The 13760-nt window shown below is 53.0% G+C and overlaps 5 protein-coding genes across 5 annotated transcripts; 3 read left to right on the plus strand and 2 right to left on the minus strand.

Annotated features, from left to right (window-relative positions):
* Positions 1-408: 408 nt before the first annotated feature.
* On the minus strand, positions 409-2570 carry ALTATR162_LOCUS2555 (uncharacterized protein; the record flags this gene model as incomplete). Its single annotated transcript, XM_043310161.1, has 4 exons — positions 409-849; positions 896-1148; positions 1196-2206; positions 2389-2570. The coding sequence occupies 4 exons, from the start codon at positions 2568-2570 to the stop codon at positions 409-411; spliced, it is 1887 nt and encodes a 628-aa protein (XP_043166096.1).
* Positions 2571-3573: 1003 nt separating this feature from the next.
* Positions 3574-7207, minus strand: ALTATR162_LOCUS2556 (uncharacterized protein; the record flags this gene model as incomplete). The annotated part of the gene is made up of 4 exons (XM_043310162.1): positions 3574-3864; positions 3913-6656; positions 6705-7146; positions 7199-7207. 4 exons carry the CDS (start codon positions 7205-7207, stop codon positions 3574-3576), a joined length of 3486 nt encoding a protein of 1161 aa, XP_043166097.1.
* A 262-nt stretch (positions 7208-7469) lies between these two features.
* ALTATR162_LOCUS2557 (uncharacterized protein) lies at positions 7470-8907 on the plus strand (the record flags this gene model as incomplete). Its single annotated transcript, XM_043310163.1, has 3 exons — positions 7470-7619; positions 7673-7813; positions 7864-8907. The coding sequence occupies 3 exons, from the start codon at positions 7470-7472 to the stop codon at positions 8905-8907; spliced, it is 1335 nt and encodes a 444-aa protein (XP_043166098.1).
* Positions 8908-9541: 634 nt separating this feature from the next.
* On the plus strand, positions 9542-11101 carry ALTATR162_LOCUS2558 (uncharacterized protein; the record flags this gene model as incomplete). Its single annotated transcript, XM_043310164.1, has 3 exons — positions 9542-9582; positions 9960-10353; positions 10403-11101. The coding sequence occupies 3 exons, from the start codon at positions 9542-9544 to the stop codon at positions 11099-11101; spliced, it is 1134 nt and encodes a 377-aa protein (XP_043166099.1).
* Positions 11102-11446: 345 nt separating this feature from the next.
* On the plus strand, positions 11447-13117 carry ALTATR162_LOCUS2559 (uncharacterized protein; the record flags this gene model as incomplete). The annotated part of the gene is made up of 2 exons (XM_043310165.1): positions 11447-12172; positions 12236-13117. 2 exons carry the CDS (start codon positions 11447-11449, stop codon positions 13115-13117), a joined length of 1608 nt encoding a protein of 535 aa, XP_043166100.1.
* Positions 13118-13760: the final 643 nt, after the last annotated feature.

Raw genomic sequence — 13760 nt, forward strand, 5'->3', positions numbered from 1 at the left:
GAAAAGGAGGCGGATGAATACGAGGAAGGGGGTCAGCAGAAAGGTTTGGCAGTTTAACTACCCCGATACACGCCATAAACTTATCGAATGATTTTAATGAATCCAGGTAATGGCATACTCGTGAATAATTGAAAGGCTCTACCGGCAAGTTTAAATCATACCGACCATACGCTACGAGTAAACCTCCCAGTCATAACTCTATCGTGCACCTGAAAGAGCAGTGTACATTGAGTCGTAGTCATAATTCTTCTAATCCGGTATCCCAGCCCAACATTCAACAACTCCAGCCGCTGATGACCAGAATATAAAGGCGCAATATACTCTTTATTTGCTCACAAGAAAGGCTAACCAGTGCAGTTCCTCATGCCTTACAACGCAGCTCTACTTCCTCATAAAGAAGGCCAAGGTCTACCGCGTCTTCTTGATCTCCGTAGCCCACCCCTCAATCCCCTCCCCTTTACTACCAACAGGGATGCTCAGATCCACACCCTCCATTCCCTTCGTATCCTTCAAAAACTCATGTCCTGCCATTCCACCCGCATTCGCCCGGTCCACTGGCAGTAACTCCAACATGGGTAACAAGAAATCGGCAATCTTCTTACTTTCCTCTGCGCTGAAATGATACTTCTCGTGGAGGACGTCGGGAAGGGCCCAGTGTCGTAATCGGTGGATGTTTCGGAGTTCGCCCTTGCGGTTGAATATTTCTTGTGACCATTTTCCCGACATGCATAGCCCTTTTGGAAAGGTGCCTAGAAGTTCGATGATCTGTGCGATGTGGTCGTCGTCTTTGCCATACTTTGTGCCAGATTGTGGGTCGAAGAGGTAATCGCCGGTGATGAGTTCAAACGTCTAATATTGTTAGTTCGTATCTTTCGTATTGGGGTGATGCTCTTACCATAGCGGCCATACTCCAGACATCGGTGCTGGCACCCCATTTACTGCCCAGGATGACTTCTGGTGACCTATATTGTCTGGTCTGAATGTCGTTGGTAAAGTGGTGTCCAACCCAGCACGCATTTCCAAGATCTGCAATCTTGACTGAGATGGTTTCGAAAGCGTTTTCGACTTGCTGCTCGAGCTCTGTCTTTCCAGATGAGCTACTGGGTTTGTCGAGGCTGATACCCGATACCTCTTTGGTAAGAAGGTCGCTGAAAGAATTAATACACTTTCCAACGTGGACATCATCTGAACTTACGCGGACTTTTCTCGTTGCTTCTGCGCATCGTCTTCATTAGACGACTTGATACCGAGCCGTTCTGCCATGGATAGACTAGGGGCGGCGGATGGAGTTGCTAGAGCACCACTCATTACGACACCGTCTGACGAAGAAGGAGGACTCGGAACAGTCGTGGGGGAGTCTTTACCTGTACCCTCGCTCATAACCTTATTCAGACTTTGTGGACCTCCCATTCCGGGGAAGCTAGAGATATCGGCATGGTTGAAGCTCGCGTTGAGCGGACTAGGGAGCGGTTGGCTTCCAGTGATGAGGGTCCTCCGTCTCCGCCTACCGTTCCTGACGCTATCTTCACTGTCTTTCTTCTTTGGCTCATCCTTTACATATGTCTTTACGATTTGCTCAACGTCGCCGATTTCGATGAGGACGTTTTCAGGCTTCAAATCGGTGTGGATGATGCCGCATTCGCGATGGAGGTAGTCGAGGCCTAGTAGGACTTGCTTGGTGATCTGCTTGACAAGCGGCATGGGTATACCACGGTGGTTCCACCTCTTAATCAAGCCCAATAAATTCTCTCCTAGAACTTCGAATACCATGCAGACGTGTACACCGTTAGGGCCCTTGTGGTTGAAGGAATCGAGTAGGCTGACGACATGTTTCCGGCCGGGGTGGTTCTCGTTCGCGTCGACAACCTTCTTAAGGAGCTTAATCTCGTCGAGAGCGGTTTCTGTATAATGCGCAGCGGAGCGCACGACCTTGAGGGCGACATGCTTGCCACTGGTGTTATCCCTCGACAGCCAGACGGTCGAGAAATGACCCCACCCGAGCTTGCGCACGATTGTGTACTTGCCGTCCTTGTACTCCTCACCCACCTGCACCGGGTGGTAGCCGCCCTTGCAGTAGTCCTCAGAGTCCTCCTCGTCGGCTGTGTTCTCGGCTTCATCGACTGACGACGACGACGAGTCGGGTGAGTGGCTTAATTGGTTTCCGTACATCTTGTGTTGGGCGAGCGGCGAGTTGGCGTTCTGCACACTGCGGGGTTGGGGTCAGTATAAGGTTGGTGCAGTTAGATCATGTCTTGGGGATAGCATGTGTGGGCGCGCATTTAAAATGAGTGGGGAAGTGGCGCAGTGTGGGCGGGCGGGTGAATGATGGGGGCAAGCGGTGGGCAGTAGAGGTGGTGGTGGTGGTGGTGGTGGTGGTGGTGAACGTACTTGTACTGAAAGGACCCCGTCGAACCAGCGGGCGAAGCGTTCTGGTTGCCCTGGTTCTCTGTAGTAATTATCGGCTTCAGGTCCTGTCCCTTCCGTCGCTTCTTTCCGCCGTTGCTGTTCGCAGCGTGCGCGACTTGCTTCGCCTTGTTGATGGCCGCCTTCTTCATGTCGGTGCCATTCATGGTGGCTTTCCCCGCCACGCGCTGGGCTGTGGGCGGGACTGAGGCTCGAGGGTTGCTGGGATGTGGTGTGCGGTTAGGCGCTCCGGACGCGTTGGGCAGCGCTCATGTGCAGAGGAAAACTATGGGCTTGGATATATATTATGAGGGCAGTGTGGCTCTTCCTGTCGCACTGCCTTGCGATTTCTTCAATTGCTGGAGACGGGCTTAGCGCTCCTCTCGCCAGCCTATCGATGTCTGGCTTCTGATTGGTGCTTTAGTGGGGGATTGCACGGATGCGAGGTGCTGCAACGACCACGGGTGATGACTCGCTGGGTGGGATGCGGTATTATTTCAGTTGGACTCGCCTCTCGGAGAATTCGCTGCGACTTGGGATGATAATAGAGGTGGTGACGGATGGCTGGATGCGCGTCAAAGCCGGAGGAAGCGGTAAGAAGCAGGCGAGACGAATTATGACATCAGTCGACACCTACAAATAGTCGTCTGCTACCACATTAGTTCGACCACAGAAGCCAGTTTTGCCCAAAAGCCTTGCGTCCTGGCTCCATTAGCGCATCAAGCTCCTTGCTTGGATGCTTCGGCCCGGGTAGCAACGAGAGAGGCTGGATGCCAGCACTGTTTGTTGTTGCAACCCGATCCACCACGATGCACGTGGGATGTCAACATCACGCATACTGACAGCACCTGAAGAAACCATGAGTTGCATCATCGTGCCATCCTACCCAGCCTTCCTTGTTGTCAAACAAATATGCCTATCAGGGAAAGAACCGTGCGTCTCGTCTCTCAGCCCAACCCCCAAGGCAGGAGCCACCCACTGTAACCCCACAGCTATATCATACATCTCTGCCCAAACCGTGACCTTGAAGAAATCGCTATGCAAAACTATAAATATCCCATATCCTACATTCCACATCGGCGCCTTCCTTTACGATCCTGTAACACCTGATCTGCAAGTCATGCCCGAATCATCATCTGCATGTCTGATTGCGGAGAGCCGCATCAGCCGCTACTTGGCCGAGACCGCTGCCATCCACTTCTGTTCGTCCTTCTTGTCGAAATGCAGGAGCATTCCTAGTACGGGGATGAGTTGTTGCTGATACTTCTTGTCGCGCTGCTCCAGGAACTGCAACAATACGTTCTTCAGGTACACGTAATCAATTGCTTCTGCAACAGCTCCACCGCCCTTTGGTATCGGTGACGCGATGCGTGACCGCGATGACTCAATTGAGGATCGTGAGGATTGGGCAACAGACTCGGAGCCACGTGTTTTCAAGCTTCGTAGCTCGTCGGACATAGTCTGCGATCGATCAGTATCAAGTGTGTCAATCGTTGCTGAAGCGCCTACCTTGCTAGACTTCTGAAGCTTCTCTAGACGGCTCTGCGTCTCGTCGAATGCCCGTCGCAAATCGGCCTTTTCTTTTTCCAGCTCGTGAGCCTGCTTCTCGCTTTCATCAAGTGCATCTCGGAGCTGGCTCATAGCGAGCCTGACTTCGGAAGCTTCTTCGCTAGCCTGTGCGGCTCGCCTTTCGAGATCCTCAGTCTGCTTGCGGAGCTCTCTTTCAGAAACTACAAGATCTTCTTTGTCCTCCACAGCACGCGCCTGTGCACGTTCGGCATCGCGGACCTTCTGCTTCAGCTCTTCCAGCTCCCGAGCTCGTCGGCGACTGAATGTGCTGGCTTGCTCTTCCGCCCGTTCGCGCTCTTCAACTGCAAGGTCGAGGCGCTCCTGCATCTCACGTACACGCGTTTCAGCTCTTCCTTGCGCGTCGTTCAACAGTCTTCTCATTGTTTCAGCTTCGCGTCCGCGTTCGCTCAACAACCGATGCGCATCGGCAAGCTCCTCTTCCAGGCTTTCGCTTCTGGCACGAACCTCTTTCATCTGAGTGCTCATCTCTTGAACCTGATCCTGCATACTGCTCACAAAGTCTTGGGCGCTTGCTGATTGCGCAGACTTCATCTGTATCTCTTCACGTAGACTGCCCACTTCACGGGTGAGCTTCGCAGCCTCTTCCTCCAAATCATGCACCTTTTTGCGTGATGCTTTGAGCTCATCTTGTGCCTTTGCTAGATCCTTCGTCAACTTGTCCCGGGTTTCGATGACGTCGTTTCGCTCCGTTTCCGAATTCTGGAGATCTCGCTGGATCTTCCTGTTAGTCTCTTCCAGCGCGAGCCTCTGGTTGGTCTCCTGTTTAATCTTGTCGTTGAGAGTCTTGATGTCGCTCTCCTTGGTTGAAAGCTGGGAGCGATATTCGATGATTTCCGACCTGAGATCTTTCTCCCGGTTTTCCAATCGACGGACTTCCGTCGTCTTGGTGGCAAGCTCGTCCTTCGTCGTGCGCAGCTCGGCCACCTCCTTACGCAACGACGTTAGCTCAGGCTGTGCCTTTTGCAACACCTCCCTCATGTCAGTCAGGTCCTTGAAGCGAGACGCAGCAAGCTTCTCTGCAACTGAAAGGTCGGTTTGCAAGCTCTCTGCTCTTGACTTTAGTTCTGTGAACTCGGCGGTCAATGTCTCTCTTTCCTGCTGCGACGACTCCTGAGAAGCTTTGCTAGTTTTCAACTCGGCGATCTCAGCCTCCAGTTTGCTCAAGTTCTCCTGCAGCGCCGTCTTCTCGGCCTGCAATGTCTTGACCTTGTCCTTGGCCTCAGTGTGTTCGAGGCCATAGTCAAGTAGGTCTTGGCGTAGAGTATCGATCTCGTCTTGCATATCTTCCTGATCCTTCGCCTTCTTTTTAAGGAGATTGATAGATGAGGCCTTCTCAGACACCTCAGTCTGCAGTGCGTCGATTGCTGCAACCTTCTCTTCTAGATCGGACTTCAGCTGCGCAACATTCTTTAATGCGTCCTCGAGTTGGGACGGGGAGAATTCCGCATCGCGAGGGCTGAGTAGTCCTTCAGTATCTCCGGCTTCACTAGGCGTTGCTTCGGGTGTCAATGTTCCGCTTGCCTCAGGCCCCTTTCCTCCCTTCTTGTTCTTCTTGTTGCGAGCTCTCTTCTTTGCTGCTGCGCTCTGGGGAGGTTGAGCAGGGCTCGCTGGTGGCTGCTGGACTGGTTCTGGTTTGATCGACACCTTGTTGTCGGTAGTTTTCTGCAAATCCTTCTTCGTTTGTTCGAGCTCGACCAAAGCACTATCGCGTTTATCCTCTGTAGCCTTCAGCTGTTCGCGTACTTTGCTGAGCAGTCCGTTCATGGTCTCGTTCCGTTTCTCGGCCTTGGCGTGGGTTTCGCGCAATTGTGAGAGTTCACTCTGAAGTTCTTCGGTTCGGCGTTGCAGCTCTTGCACCTGGTCATCTTCTACCATCTTCTCTCCTTTGTCTGCGTGTAGTTCTTCCAACTCTTTGGCCGTTGAATCAAGCTTCGCCTTGAGCTCGGCGATGGTCTTGTCGTTCTGATCATGGGTATCCTTATGCTTGTGTAGCTCCTCCTCAGCGCTTTCAACTTTTGACTTGAGATCTGCGATTACGTTGTTGAGCTCCTTCTCTCGATCATCAGCGTCTTTTTGTAGTCGGTGATGTGTATCTTTGAACGTGTTCAGATCGTTCGTAGTAGTCTCCAGGTTTTGCATGAACGACTGAGCTGATTCCTGCGCTGTGGAAAGCTCGTCCTTGAGCGACTTGTTCTCCGCCTCTAGCTTCCCGACCTTCTCCTCGCTCTCTTGTAACTGCGACTGCAAGCGGGGTAGTTCGCTGTCGTAGGAGAAGAAGTCCTCAGTCTCTTCGGAGGTCTCGGTCTGCTTAGACGCTTTAGAAGGAGACGAGGGTGCGACAGATTCGGTCTGTGTGGTGGAGTCATCCTGTGCAGCCTCGCTGCCAGGCAGCGCTTGAGATTTAAGCGTCTCCACCTCGTCCGTAGCCTCCTTTGCGCGCTTCTCGGCATCTTCCAGCTTCTTGTTGATCTCGTCGCGCTCTTTAGACACTCGCTTGAGCTCCTCCATGAGCATATCACTCTTGACGTTCAGTTGACCCAGGTATTCGACGAAGGCGCCAGTGTCGTTGATGGAAGTGAGAGGAGTGTACTCGCGGAGGGAGCCTTCGAAAGCCTCGATTGCGCCCACTCTGGCGTGTGCGATGCGGTACGACCGGAGGAGTTCTGGTCGGGGAATTAGCTTGGCGCATACAAACGGAAGGCGTCACCAACCAGTATACTTGGGCTCGAGTTTGTCCAATCTGCGCAGTCGCAATTGAACCTCTGGTGGTATCTCTGGTGGCTGTTCAGGCTTCTCGTCCACTTCGGCTGTCGGCCCCTCTGTCTCCTCCTTCTTGTCGTCGCCATTGTCAGTACTGGCCTCTTCGGTTTGTGCCTTCTCCTTTGGTCGAGGTGTGCCGGCTCGAGTCGGCTGATCTTCTTCCTCCCCTATGACAAACTCGGGGTCAAACTCTGAGGGATCAGGGCCCTTTCCTGCCGGTGCGGCCTTGCTGCTGTCGGCATCTTTTGATCTCGCTGTCCTTTTCGAGGGCGAGAGGTTCCGTGAATTAGATCGCCGTTGTGTTGAGCTGGATCGCGCAGGTGTCGTCGGTTGGGTGGCTTTCTGGCGCGCTTGCTCTTCTGCTATCCTGGCGTCGATGGCTCCGCGAATGCGCTGTCTCTCCCGTCAGCGTCCCTACGAAGTAGCCTAGATAGGGTTGAGATACCTGGAACATGATGATGCTATATTATGAAGAGGTATAGAAAAACATGCAAAGAAGACAAGTAATCAAGTTGCCTAATGGAATATCGAACACCGAACCATGGGAGACAAACACTACTCTGACACGTTCTGGGGACCGTCGCGGCTAAGTGACATGGATCGCTCATCGGGGAACATGGCGCTAAGATCATCCTTCGGTAAGCTAGTGCTGCGGGAATCCTCACTTTTTCTCGCCCTGCCAGTTTCCCCCACCACCACGACGACAACCTTACGCAATGGCCAACGTCGACATTTCCCTACCACTGCCGGTCCTGCCTGAGGGCTGGGCTGGTGAGAAGGACTTCAAGGCCATCGGCCAGCTCAGCGAGGCAAACGACCGCAAGATCGAGCCTGTTGGCCCACACTTCCTCGCCTATGCCCGCAGAGTACGTTATTCCGAAGACGATGGATGTATGCAGTGCTGACGAATGCTCTACAGAAGCGAAACAAGCGCACTTTCTCCGAGGATGAACGCATCCAGGCGCAGGCCAACGTCAAGAGCGTTGAGGAGGAGGACCCCGACGACGTTGACGAGCCTGAGGACCCGCTCATGCTGCAGCGTGAAGCCAAGGACTGGAAGGTAAGAGGTCCCCAATCGAGTTCTCATATCATCACACTGACACTCCCCAGTCTCAAGACCACTACGCTGTGCTCGGCATAACTCGTTACCGATGGCGTGCCACCGACGAACAGATCAAGCGCGCCCACCGCAGGAAGGTGCTCAAGCATCACCCCGACAAGAAGGCTGCCAAGGGCGGAACGGAGGACGATCAATTCTTCAAATGTATCCAGAAGGCCCACGAGGTTCTGTCCGACCCCGTCAAGAGGAGGCAGTTTGACTCCGTCGACGAGGGCGCCGAAGTTGAGCCACCATCCAAGAAGGAGACGCAAAAGGGCAACTTCTACAAGCTTTGGGGCAAGGTCTTCGAAGCCGAGGGACGCTTCTCGAACAAGCAGCCTGTGCCCAAGCTCGGCAACGCCAACAGCTCCAAGGAGGAGGTCGAGCACTTCTACAACTTCTGGTACAACTTCGACAGCTGGAGAACGTTTGAGTACCTTGACGAGGACGTTCCGGATGACAACGAGAACCGTGACCAGAAGCGTCACGTCGAACGCAAGAACCAGAACGCGCGTCGCAAGAAGAAGACGGAGGACACCACTCGCCTGAGGCACTTGGTGGACGACGCTCTGGCCCTTGATGAGCGTATCAAGAAGTTCCGTCAAGCCGAGAATGCGCAGAAGAACAAGCGCCGTCTCGACAAGGAGGCCGCTGAGAAGGCCGCAAAGGAAGAGGCAGAGAAGAAGAAGGCCGAGGAGGCCAAGGCTGCCGCTGAGAAAGAGGCTGCAGAGAAGGCCGCAAAGGCAGACAACAAGAAGGCAAAGGAGGCTGCCAAGAACGCGGCGAAGAAGAATAAGCGTGTTGTCCGTGGTGCTGCTAAAGACGCCAACTATTTCCATGGTGCTGGCGATGCGCCCGCTTCTCAGGTCGATGCTGCTCTCAACGATGTCGACCTTCTCATTGTGAAGATGGACAACGAGGAATTGGCTGCCATCACCAGCAAGCTCAACGGTGAGAAGGATGCTGGCAAGATCAAGGAGATTTTCCAGGAGGAGACCCAGCGTCTCATTGGTGCTGGAAAGCTTACGCAGGGGGAGCTCAAGGCTTTGGCTTGAGAAATGCCTCAACCTACACCCATTTCTTGATAGACACTTAGACTTGGACTTATTGGGAATAATGACATGCATGCATTCCATCCTTGTGATGATCGTTCTTATCTTTGGTCATAAACGTCTTTTTGAACCGACTCAATTTCAGTCTGCAATCCGCGACACTCGAAACACTTGCTCCCAACTGATGTCATATTCTTCACATGTGTCGAACGCATTCAGCGGCGCGTCCCGCGGTACGCCAGGGTCTGAACATGATGGCGTGGATGCGGATCGCGCGACACACCACCAAGAAGCCAAGCGCTGCCGTCACCCGGAACAGGCAGTGCATTAACGACTACCAAAGTTTGACTTGGTCCCTCATTCTTCTCACACGATAGTCGCTGAGACTTTTACAACATTCCCCACCGCCATCGTTAATCGCCCATTTACCCCGCGAGCAGCTAATTCCCCGCGCCAAGGAGCCTTCCACGACGCACAGCAGCACCGATCGCCTGCGCAAGCCCACGCCAGCAGGTTTCTCGTGGTCGGACCTCACTGACACTCCGCTCGCCTGATTGGACTTGGTCCAAGTCCTCGTGCCTGTAATCTCACTCCGACATCACTATGAGCGCGTCCCCCACGTCCAAAGACGGCCGACATGCGTCTCCAGCGGTTCGAAAGTCCTCAGCATCTTACAAGGTGAGCCCGCTGCAGCTCCCGACTGGCGGACACCTCGCGCAGGATAAGGTACGGCAGCCTTCAATCCAGTTTCTGGCGCACCGGAATTCCTCGCTTCCCAGAGGTGCTCCCAGGCCCCGTGAACGGCGTCGATTGTCGTCACCGCCGCCTCCACCGTAAGTACTGGTCTGTCTATATGTCATGTGCTCCCCCCAGCATGTCGAATTGTTCGCGCTGCTTTGCGCCTGCACGTCTCTTCCCACATACTTATGGCGAGCAAACATGGCGAAGTATGCCCCCTAGCATATGGCAGAATCCAGAAGGAGCACCAAGTTTGGTCGTCTTTCTACGCTGGCGATCACCTAGCCGTGAGATCGTATGCTAACATCTCTATCAAGAGTCTTCCAACCTCGCGTGTCATTCGACACTTTCGACAAGCCTGCAGACTTCATCGAGGAGAGCTCCTTCACACTGATCGCCAAACATAAAGACTACGAATACACCAAGCGCTCGCGGACGTTTCTGTGCGGTTTCGACGAGAATGAATACTCGGTGTACGCTCTACAATGGCTCATAAACGAGCTGGTCGACGACGGAGATGAGATAGTATGCCTCAGAGTGGTGGAAAAGGAAGATGCAATAGCCGGAGACCGAAGCGTAGAAACCGGACGGTATCGCGTCGAGGCCGAGCACACCATGGCCGACATACAAAGTCGAAATCATGACAACAAGGCGATCAACCTGATATTGGAGTTTTCCATCGGCAAAGTCAACAAGGTTATTGATGACATGGTGAGTTTTCGGTGGGCATTTAGCTATATCATGTCTAACGAGCAAACAGATCAATCTCTACGAGCCGGCAATTTTGGTAGTCGGGACACGAGGCAAGAGTCTAGGTGGATTCCAGGGACTACTTCCGGGCAGTGTGTCCAAGTACTGTCTACAGCATTCACCAGTACCTGTCATTGTTGTCCGTCCCACGTCGAAGCGCGACAAAGCAAAGAGCAAGCGCACGAATGATCCAGATCGCCAAGGCTATAGAGAAATCCTCGCGAAGAGCGAAAGCCTTCCCGAGTTTAATAGTCCTCGTAATAGCTTCTTCGCGAACGAGGACGAAGCAGCGATAGTTGGAGGCGCGGCAACCGCACCTAAACCTGCCGCAGAGACGCATCCTCTAGCACAGGTAGAACAAGCGCCAGACAGCAGCGAGGATGAACTGGATACGGGCACCAGCACTTTCATTGGTGATGATCCCCGAAGTCCTGGACCTATGATGAAGAGCCCGCATCTGCAAAATCTAGACAGTCCAGAGCTGAGCAGTCAATCTAGCAGCGAGGATGAAGATGATCAAGGCGGGGTATCAACCTCAGGGACTTCCGCTGTAGACAAAGTGACAAGCGCAACGGAGAGATCAAGTGTCAGCGATGGAGATGCAGGTAGTGGAAACACGTCAATGTCCTACGTTGACAGTCTCACGAGTGGAGCTCAGACGAAATCCGAAGACACATCTTCGGAGCAGAAGGATTCGGAAGGCGCATAGTGTTAGCATTAATACCCAAGATATCAGGCCCCTCACGCCAGCCTTAAAGACGGTAAATTATGGTGTTTCGGATGCTGCTGCCAGACCCTGGTTTGATCGACGTGATGATGACGTTTCGTGTGGCTGCAGCACCGCGACATGCATGCGCGTTCCCTACGGTTCCCCGGCCTCGGTCCCTCATTGCCTCACTTGCGTAACCTTACACATTCACAGGACCTCAATGTGTCAACGTATCCATACTGTGCCGCGTAATCGATGGATATACGCACCTCTCCCATAACCAGGACGAACTGGCATTAAGAATCAGCCACACATTAGCTCCTGAACACCAGCACCGCCAATCCGATGATCCCGATTCTCCAAGACGATTGCGACGAGTGCATGCCGGACTATGCCCTGCACCGGAATTCGATGACTGTGGCCATCTCGGCACTTCCCTTCATCCTCACCTTCCTGATCGTCGCCTTTGTGGTGTCGCAGAAGCTGTTTCCCATATTGTCTGGCAATGCGGATCGCAAAGCGCATCATGACGGCGCGCGACTACCTGCATCGACACAGCGCGAAAGGACCACAATCCTAAACAACCTACGTCCGAATGCACGATCGCTCGCAAGCATCATCTTCTCGACCAACTTCGCTCTCTCCGCTGTACTGGCCGAACTCATCCTATGCGAGATCTCCAATACCGTAAACCGCGCCACACGGACACTAGCCCTCAAGATCACGCTACCCTCTTTGCTCTTCCTCCTTGTCGTCGCAACACCGGCTTTTGAAATCCACTCGATTATATCAGGAACTGGTCTGAACATCAACGGAGAGCAGAAGAGTCGACGTAGAGCAGCATGGGTATTGGAACTCTGTGGGCTGGCAGTATGGTTGGCAGGGTTCTGGTATCTTGGACGAGGGCTACTGGGCTCGTACCTGCATGAGGAGTCGTACGAGCACGATCATACGTTTAGCGAAGGCTGTCTGGAGAGGATAGGCATTATCGGCATCAGTTTGATGGCTTCACTAGCCGGATTTGCAGCTATATCTGCCCTCTGGCACACGTTCGGCGTCAAATACCGCCCAGTAAGTCTACAATATCCTTCCCAATGGTGGGAAATACTTTCCATGTATGCTAATCTACTACAGGTCACCGAGTCAGATATCGGTCGAAAGCAAGCCGGTATACAAGCTACGAACGACATGCTCCTAGCGAAGGAGAGCCGACTTCGTGCGCTCGAACGAAAACTTGCGGATAATCCTCAACAAGGCTTCATGGGGCGCGTAGTAGGATCGATTCGAGGAAACCCCGACGTTCAAGAGCGGAATACTCTGCAACTCGAGATTCAGGGTCTCGAAACTATGCGTCACACACTTCAGAACTCCCTGACAGTTCTTCAAAACCGACGACAAAATCAACTGCGCTCACATACTGCCAACGGGAAGCTGTTCAACATAGTCTCGTACATTTTCGCCATGTATTGCGCGTATCGTATCATCGCGACCACTGTCACCACTCTACGTCGCTTCTCGTCTCCCAATGCGAGCTTCGCAAGTAACGATCCTATTAACAATGTGCTCGCGTTACTGGCAAAGCATTGGGACCCAACTATTGACCGAGTCGCCTGGAGTCGCACTATTTCCTTCCTCCTCTCTGGCGTGATGCTGCTATTGTCATTCAACAGCGTTCTTCAGACATTCTATCTCTTCGCCAGAGTAGTTCCCGGTCTTCTACACCATGCTAGAACAAATTTCGCTCTCATCATCTCGCAGATAACAGCGACATATGTGATCAGCTCGGCATTACTGCTTAGGAGCAACTTGCCGCCTGAAATGAAGAGCAAGATTGGCGATGCATTGGGAGCACCATTAGAACCAGGCTTCACGGAGAGATGGTTCGAGGGCTGGTTTTTGACTGCTAGCGCAGCTACAATGCTGGGTCTTTGGTTGGGTAAAAGGCTGAAGGGAGGAGAATGGGATGATGACGGTGATGGTGGCGACGCTGATATAGAGATGGGGAAGAATGCTTGATAGATTCTGGAAAACGAAACACATACTGGTTATGCCAACACAGCATAAATGCAATAGACACAACTTTATGATGCAGAAACGTACAAACGTGCAATCTCGGCATATCTCCGATGCTTACGGACAGCTCGGCGATGCTATCAAGAAAGAGGCAGCGCCCAACGCGTCGAATGATAACAGCCACCGGCCGGGCATCGCTGCATGAACCACAAATGAACCCGTTAGCTAGCACCACACGCGCTTGCTAAGCATTATACCCCTTGGCCCGCGATGGGCCCTTGCGCGCCGTTTGATTGAAGTTGACGTCGATGTTGCCCGATTCAAGCGCGTTTCGCTATGTGACGTCAGGCCTAGTGGGGCAGCTTCACGCATGAAAAGAGGCAGAGGGGCAGCTTCTCGAGACAACTCAATCGACTCTCTCACAACTTTTCTACAAGCTCTATCCTACAGGTATGTTTCAATGGGCGAGGGGAATATGACGACCATTGGCTAATCGAGGAACAGATTACAACTACACCTACACACCTGTATGTTCGCCCTGAAGCTCCCATCCATTACGTCCCCAAGCTGTCTACCAACCAGCCAGCCATCTCGACAACTGTCTCCCAACTACCTCCACACAATTAAGGCCTCGCCAACTAACAAT

The sequence above is a fragment of the Alternaria atra genome, assembly GCF_907166805.1.
Source record: "Alternaria atra isolate CS162 genome assembly, contig: 21, whole genome shotgun sequence".
Classification (NCBI taxonomy): domain Eukaryota; kingdom Fungi; phylum Ascomycota; class Dothideomycetes; order Pleosporales; family Pleosporaceae; genus Alternaria; species Alternaria atra.